Source organism: Mytilus trossulus, chromosome 3, assembly GCF_036588685.1.
Source record: "Mytilus trossulus isolate FHL-02 chromosome 3, PNRI_Mtr1.1.1.hap1, whole genome shotgun sequence".
Classification (NCBI taxonomy): Eukaryota; Metazoa; Mollusca; class Bivalvia; order Mytilida; family Mytilidae; genus Mytilus; species Mytilus trossulus.
In genome coordinates this window covers 64,855,810-64,864,513 of record NC_086375.1, presented here as the reverse complement: position 1 = coordinate 64,864,513, position 8,704 = coordinate 64,855,810, and the positions used below count along the sequence as shown (strand labels likewise).

The window sequence follows — 8,704 nt, the reverse complement described above, 5'->3', positions numbered from 1 at the left end:
TCGGTCAACCCTACATTATTGTAAGTCTGTACAAACTCAGGCTATGTCGACTATATGTAGCTAGTTGTCCAACTTTGTTTGTACGACAGTTTTTTTTTCCCGAAGGAATCAGATGTTTGTGGTTACTGTGATTTGTTATGATATGGGTTAGGTTTGTTTTGTTTGTTTTGTTTGTTTGGGGTGTTGTTTTTTTTTTTTTTTTTTTTTTGGGGGGGGGGGGGGGGTTCTGTTATCCCTTTATATGTGTTATTATATATTTGTATTAAGCAAACTAATCCTGTGTTATTGTACAATTAATAATGAAATTTGACAAATATTTGATTGATTTGTGATATATGGATTCTAATATACGAGGGTACCACAAGTCCATTAACCATTAACATGACAAAAGGATTAACAATATATTTAATCTATGAAAGTAAAACTATGTTAAAAAGGGCGAGGTTCAATTGAGTGATTTATAGGACTTAACATCACCATCCATTGACATCTAAAAAAATTCATAAAATGCATTGAAATAGTTCTAAATTATACCTTTTGTCCTTGTACACATATGCATTCGCACAAAATCATTAAGAAAGCCTGGAAGTTCTTCTTCATATGGAATTTTGTGACGTATTAATGTATGTGCAGCTAAACACATCAAAGAACAATCTTTGACCAAATCTATTTTGACACCAACTAGTTTAGCTGATGCAAACAGACTAACTCCATATTCATCGCAAATATCGATGTGTGCTCCATGATGACGTAGAAGATTCACTATGTCCGTGTTTACTTGGCAGATATTATTAGCATGACGTAAATATATATGGAGGGGCGTTTCGCCATCTTTATTCCTGGCATTTGGATTCATCCCATTTTGAAGTAACATTTCTGCTAAGACATAATGCCAGTTACCTAACTTTGGTCTATCTGTGTGTAATTTCATGTTTGGATGTCGGCTAAGAGATAAATGGAGTATTGAATTTCCATTGGTTCCCGTTGGGTTTATACATATCACTCTATATAGACAGTTCATGAATGTTCGATTATCAGTCACTTGATCCATCTTGTAGGTAAGGTACAAAATATCAACCAATGCATGCATCATGTCTTGATATACAACTGGACTCTTTCCTCCAAATTTCTCTGGGTCTTTTTTAAACAATTTGGTTCCTTCTTCTAACTGATCAACTACGTCCATTACCAGAGAAAACAACTGACCGACAGGTATGAATCCATTCCTTTTATCCAAGTACTCAAGCATAATGCAACTGCAAACAGATGCTATCTGGGTTATGATATATAATTCAACTTTAATAAGTAAGCCGTGCCGTTCTACCATTCTTGTGTATGCACATTGAAGTATTTGAAATGATTTCTCGTACAGTTTTTCACTAGCTATTTCCATACCATGCAATATAAGTTTGAACACATTATCAGTATGATACGGTCCAAGAAACCTTTCACGGACAATTAATGCACGCACTTTCAGACGTGTCAGGTACGATGAGGCTGTTTCCTGTAGTTCTTCAAGAGATTTTGGTTCAGGATAACCTCCAATAATAGAGCGTATGATGTCTGTATTATGAGGAAATTCTATTGGTTCGTCAATCTGCATCGATATGGCGTTCCACCAAAGCTCGCAAGCTCTTTCGGTATCCTTGTTCTCTATGGCTGCAGCACCAAGTAGCTCATAGGTTTCTATAGTAGTTGAACAGGTCAGATCCATTTTCGATATTAACAGTTTGGTAATTTCAACTTTATAACCTATGGCAGCAAGTTGCAATGCTGTGGTTTTATCAAAATCTGTAGCTTGTAAGTCTATATCTCCATTTAAAAGTATATCTACAGCTTCTAACAGATCTTGTTGAATTGCAGAGTGCAACAGTGGTCTTTTCCCAAAAAGAACATTAACGTCAGCACCATTTGATACCAGACATCGTAATACTTCCGGTTTGTTTAATGATTTTTGAATACATCGCTTATTGTCTTTGTCTGGTAGATTAATATCTGCACCGTTTGCAGCCAAAAACTCAATGAGTGTTGTATTTCCGTCTTGACAGGCTACATGTAGCAAAGGCAGTTCCGATCCTGGATTGTTCAAGTTTGCTCCTTTTTCTGTGAGGTATGTCATAATCTCATTTTGCTTACATTTTGCTGCTATCCAAACAGGCGTGGCATCAACAAAAACTCCATTTATACGAGTCAGTCCAGTTTGCTCTAAGTCAACAAAGCATTCTTCTACGAGAAATTTCACAACCTCGAAGTTTCCAATTTGACATGCTACTATCATACTCGTTTTTCCATTTATTTTATGGTTTACAATATACCTCATTTGTTCTTGAGTAAAGTTTTGCAGGTTAGATATAACATCCTGTGAATTCCCTTCAGTGATATACTTCTGTACACCTTTAGATATAAGCCGAAGATCTTCATCCGAAAAGTCCATGTTCGTTATCAATCTGGAATAAAAGTTATTAGAGATATCAGAACATTGACTTTTTTCACCTTTGAAATTCATGCAACTGTCTATTAACAATTATTGTATCAACAAACAACTTTGGGTTTTTTCATATCAATAACCTAACGTTCGACAATCGAACAGGTTTAATTACCATTTCTACAAAATTAAATGACTATTCTAAGTCAGGATTATGCCTCAATTCGTTTTCTGTGTTTTGAGGTTTTGATTTAGCCATTTGATAAGAGACATTTCGTTTTGAATTTTCCTTGTTGTTTTTTTATTGTCGTGTGGCAATAGTTTTTTTTATTATGGTTTGATGATGTTACACATTTGCTCTTAAGGTTACTTATGGTGTCTCTTAAAGATTGTATCATATGAATGAGATATTTTGCCATGAACTTTTTCTAACACACCAAAATTTATTGAAACTTCTACAAGACATTTTTGTCCAACAAATAACAATTGTCATCAGTTAAAAGCTTAAAATATTTAAAATTATAAAGTCGTTTTGAATTTTTTTTTCATAGTAATGTGATTATGGATTTCAGTTCCTGATACTATTTGTGTATTTCCGAAAATCCATTTTTAAATAAAATTGAGAATGGTAATGGAGAATGTGTCAAAGAGACAACAACCCGACCACATAACAGACAACAATAGAAGGTCACCAATAGGTCTGCAACGCAGCGAGAAACTCCCGCACCTGGAGGGGTCCTTCAGCTGGCCCCTAAACAAATATATATATATATATATACTAGTTCAGTGATAATGGACGTCATACTAAACTGCAAATTATACACAAGAAACTTATAGTAAAAACAAGAACTATCTTTAAAAAAGATATCCGTAGTAAAAACAAGAACTATCTTTAAAAAAGATATCCGACGTATTTAAATTTGAGTATATGTTTAAAACTATCATTTCGATAACCTTTCTGTTTACATTTACCAAAACCCCGCGGAAATCTCAAATGCGTAGGTGCGTTCTAAAAGTCCTGTACGTTCGTACAACAAAGTTTTAATTACATTAAAAATTATATAATTGTCCCGAATAAATAGCTGTCATGGATGCAAAGAGCTATAGGAAAAACAATTATTTTAATAAAAATATAAATCTTTGTAAAATCTAGTTCAAATATTTATAGTTTTTAACTTGCTTTCCATCACGATATAATTAACGAGACGTTTTTTCAAACACAACCAAATCACACACCATGACAGCATTTTGTCCAATCACAGTAAGGATTTTAAAGCATGCGTACTCTGTTGCCATAGTTAAGCGTCCTTAAGTTCAAAGGGCACAAACCGAAACTATACCGACTACGTCGGAATAAAACTTTCTATATGTTCTACTCAAAGCGTTGCTTAGTTTGCCCCACCTCTTTTTCCTCTCCCTTTTCAAAATCATAGATCCACAGCTGTTCCTACCATTCAAATGCCTAAGATAAATAAGAAAATATACTAGTACCCCAAAAAAAGGAAGTTTGTATATGTTTTCCACATGTATATCCATGATATCTATACATACTAGTATGATTCAAACGAGATATTGGTAATACGTTGATTGGACACCAGCCCAACAACACAAAACTCAATTACACAGAGATCATCATATACCGAACCAAAGTGTGTTTACTGTTACGTAAGGTGGCTCGCGAGTGTAATTTTTTTTTTTAAATATAAGATTTTGCTATTCTTTTTCTATAAATGAACTTAATCATATACTAAATAGACAAATAAAATTTTTAAAAATAGGGTCATTGCTGAAATATTTGTAACCTCGAGCCTCCTTAAGTAAGTTCAATGAGCTTTACATTTTACTGCATGAAATCATTATATCTAAACTCTAATATAGGTGACTGAACTTCATGAAGATTTCAAACCGGAATGTCATAAGACATTCACCGAACATTTATATGTTTTTGGGTGCGTGTGTGTTTTTTTTTAAATAATTGTTTCATTAAAACTATCTTAAATATGTTTTTTGTATTTTTATTGATGACATTCAATCCCTTGGACACAAAAAAAAACCTTGCAGGTCTGTTAATAGAAACATCTCAAATATCAAATGTCCAATAGGATCAACGTCGAGCATCTAAGTGAACCAAGAACAAACACAGATTAATATACATAATATATTTCATTAGTGTAAGTATAGATTTACGTACTGATAAGTGTGATTTATGACTTTATGTGAATATAATCCCTTTGTATAGTAAACATATGCTAGAATTATGTAATATAAGTTCTACAAACAGTATCATTTATCTTATATTTTTTTCAGTTAATCTCATCATTAATCAATTCTGAATTAAAGCCAAGTTACAGTGAAACGGATTATGCCACCGTTTTTTGTGAAATGTTACATACAGTAGCGATATTTTGAATGTGAAAAATGTAAAAAGCAATAATGCAAATATCTGCTATATTTCTGACTGCATGAATTCATTGTGAATTATTTCAAAATTTGTTAACTCAATAGTATAGAATTGTCGAAAACTTTCTACAATTCATTTGTAAATCATCAAATCTCTACAAGGATTTATCTAATATATGATATGGAGGTTTTGTTTTAAGGAGGTTGTATAGTAATCAGTTGTTCATACAATGTACAAACATATATCTATATACAGTAGTGTAGTTTATATAGAGAATAATACATGGCAAAACCCGTATCATATGTCGTATCATCCCGAGACATCAATATCAGCCCGAGGGCCTTTAGGCCCGAGGGATGATATTGGTCGAGGGTGATACGGCATGTGATACGGATTTTGCCATGTATTATACGCTTTATCATATATTTCAACAAAAGAGTATTATATTATATGAACTGTTTTCTGATCCATAGCACTGGGTTACCTTTAGTTCTACTTTTGTTTTGTTTCAAAGGCCTTAAAAGAACTGCTCAATTACTTATCCGAAGCACCTTACAATTTGCGTGCTGAACAATTGCTTTAAAAAAAATATTTTGTTTATTATTCACAATTTGTATTTATTTGTGTGTTTTGTACTTTTTATAGTTGCATTTAGTGTGCCAAAAATATGAAAACTTGACGTTCGTGACTTCACATACAATATAGAAAACTTGTCGTTCGTGACGTCACATACATGTACCAAACAATGACGTCATTCAAAAAATTGACATATTTTGAAGAATTTTTTTTTTAGCAAAAAAAATAAAATAAACTGACTTAATGTAAAAAAAAAAAGAAGAAAAAAAAGTAGGGGTGTGATAAAGGGTAGGGGTGCGATAAAGGGTATGCGATAAAGGTTAGGGGTGTGATAAAGGGTATGCGATAAAGGGTGCGCATCAAAGTTGCGCGATATGGATTAAACAGCAGGCTATTTATCACATATGCAAAACTACTGTATTTACTACTAAACATATGATAAATATCTATATACAGTAGTGTAGTTTATATATCTATATACAGTAGTGTAGTTTATATATCTATATACAGTAGTGTAGTTTATATATCTATATACAGTAGTGTAGTTTATATATCTATATACAGTAGTGTAGTTTATATATCTATATACAGTAGTGTAGTTTATATATCTATATACAGTAGTGTAGTTTATATATCTATATACAGTAGTGTAGTTTATATATCTATATACAGTAGTGTAGTTTATATATCTATATACAGTAGTGTAGTTTATATATCTATATACAGTAGTGTAGTTTATATATCTATATACAGTAGTGTAGTTTATACAACTCGTCTAAACATCAACCCAACAATGTTAGATCTGTGTTCTTCCCTCGCCGGGATTCGAACCCATGCTACTGTGATATCGTGACACCAAATCGCCTGCACTGCAGCCGTCCTAGTAGTGTAGTTTATATATCCACGATATATTGAAAGACCAATACAAAGAGACATATGTTTCTTACTTCTAATATTAAAGTTAAAATATAAGGAAAACAAATTAATTCATACCCCCCCCCCCCCCCCCCCCCCAAAAAAAAGAAGAAATAATATGTGCTTGATAATTTATTAAACATAAATGCGCAGCCCCATTCATTTTTAAGATTCAAATAACCTCTCGCGGCCCTCCGGAGGATCAAAAGTCTGTAGGTATTCGCACATAAATTCATCTCTAATCATTATCATTGTATGCGTCCATCCACCTGTGAGATGACCATCATGTGAACTGTTTAAAAAAGATATTAAACATTTAAAAAAAAATCAGGATCTAATCAACTACGTAGAAAAATTATACATACCACTGTAACGCTGACAGAATATCATGCATATAATGCATATAATGCCAACGTTCTAAATATAGCTTTATGGTATTAATTACTGCCATGTGGACTATTCCATTTATATTGAAGGGTTGATTGTTTCACTGATGCTGAAAATATATGGTTTCTATGAATTTCCCTTTGGAATATTAAGGGAAATATTGACTCCATCTGGGGGGATAAGTTTTTTTTTAAGAACCTTTCTTTCATTTAGTTAACACTTAATAAAATAAATCAACCAAAAATAATCATTAACATTTTTTAAGATTAAAAGACACATTTAGCGAAAATAAATCAATATAGAGCATACACTCAAATCATCATGAATACATGAAATAAATATATATCATAATCTGCATCACGTTTAATCTATCCATAGATGTAACGCAAACATGCATACTGGGAGACGATTATCACGTTAGCTTTATGAAGAAATTTAAGATGTAATTGAGAGGCAAATATTGTAAAAAGAAAAATAGCACCTGCCCGAACTAACATCATTGGAAAAATAAGTAAAAATATTGAACAGGGTCGTTTTACAAAGCATGTATTTTAAAACAGATTTTGTATCATGAGTAAAATAGATATTAAGATGAATTTAGCTTTAAATTTGATACTTTAAAATGGAAGCATAAATTAATGCAAAACTTTTAGGAATTTTTGTCATCAATGCTCTTCAACTTCGTTCTTTATTTGGCCTTTTTAACTTTTTTGGATTCGAGCGTCACTGATGAGTCTTTTGTAGACGAAATGTACTGGCATATATACTAAATTTTGGTTCGATTCCCGTTCCTGGTTCGATTCCCGTTTGGGATGAAAATTTCAGGAACTCAATTTTCGGCTCTCCCTTGACACCATTTGCGAGTATGGTCTTGAGGAAACGATGATAGTCCGTCGGACGGGGACGATAAATGGCTGACCCGTGTTAAGAGAGAGCCATATCTCTTGGACGTTAAAGACACCCTTGTAGATTTCGAAAAAGAGTAGGCTAATGCCGCTACAAGGCAGTACTCGCACCCGCAAAGTGGAAAGGGATTAATATAAGTTGTAAAAACTTGTTTCCCAATCCACTATAAACAAATATGTTTAAACTAAACTAAATTTTGTCCTGGTATGATCTATGATGAGTGTATTTATTAACATACTTCACGCAGCAAATTCAAATAGCCATCGATCTTTATTCAGATTTACACATAATGATGAAAAAAATTCCTAAAACGAATTCATCTATTCACGTTGCCTGCTTGTAATATACATTGCGTTTTCTTTGTCGTCTTTATTTTCCACCCCTCCGATATTTGATTTAACGTAGACTGGAGAGGAGGGGAATCGATCGTAACCCTTGGCTAGCGAAGATGAATTTTGGTGTCCTCGCAGTGTACAGCTCTGGTCATGTCTTTTTTCTTGTGAGGATGGATAAATACTTTGCAGCGTCCGATGCTTGTATGCTTTTTGTTAGATGTTTAATTGCTGATGAGTAAAGATCTATTCAATTGAGTTTTAAAGTTTGTTCTCATATTGTACTGTAAGATACGGTCCCAGATGAGCCGAGGGCGGAGGAGTTTAACTTCGGCGCCAGCAAATTTGTTTCACCCTTCAACATTCAGTATGTGCCTGTCCCAAGTCAGGAGCGTAGTTATCCCAAGTCAGGATCGTGCCTGCTCCTAGTCATGAGCCTATAATTCAATGGTTGTCTTTTGTTGCTGTGTATCATATTTGTTTTTGTACTTATACTGGTCGTTAGTTTTTTTTCTCTCGTAATGAGATATGAAAAAAAATGTTCGGCGGCATAACACGTTTTTCAAAACGATGGGCGGGATAATATTACTGATCAATACTAATAGTAAACAGAACCGAAAAATGATATTTCTTAGTTACGAATTCTGATCTTCAAACGTATTGACCGTTGCAAGTCGTTAACAAACAAAAAAGGATGTCCATAGAAGAGCCTATGCAAACGCATTACACTTATAAACATCAACATCGGTTATTTATATGTAA

General features: G+C 33.3%; 1 protein-coding gene across 1 annotated transcript; it reads right to left on the bottom strand.

The window, feature by feature from the left end:
• Positions 1–216: 216 nt before the first annotated feature.
• Positions 217–6,782, bottom strand: LOC134712121 (protein fem-1 homolog C-like). The gene is made up of 2 exons (XM_063573293.1): positions 6,683–6,782; positions 217–2,447 (listed from the first exon to the last, which is right to left on the bottom strand). The coding sequence occupies exon 2, from the start codon at positions 2,432–2,434 to the stop codon at positions 524–526; it is 1,911 nt and encodes a 636-aa protein (XP_063429363.1). The 5' UTR covers positions 2,435–2,447; positions 6,683–6,782; the 3' UTR covers positions 217–523.
• Between the last annotated feature and the right edge of the window lie 1,922 nt (positions 6,783–8,704).

Excerpts from the sequence above, each read along its gene's own strand:
- LOC134712121 (XM_063573293.1), bottom strand. The coding sequence starts at position 2,434 with ATGGACTTTTCGGATGAAGATCTTCGGCTTATATCTAAAGGTGTACAG.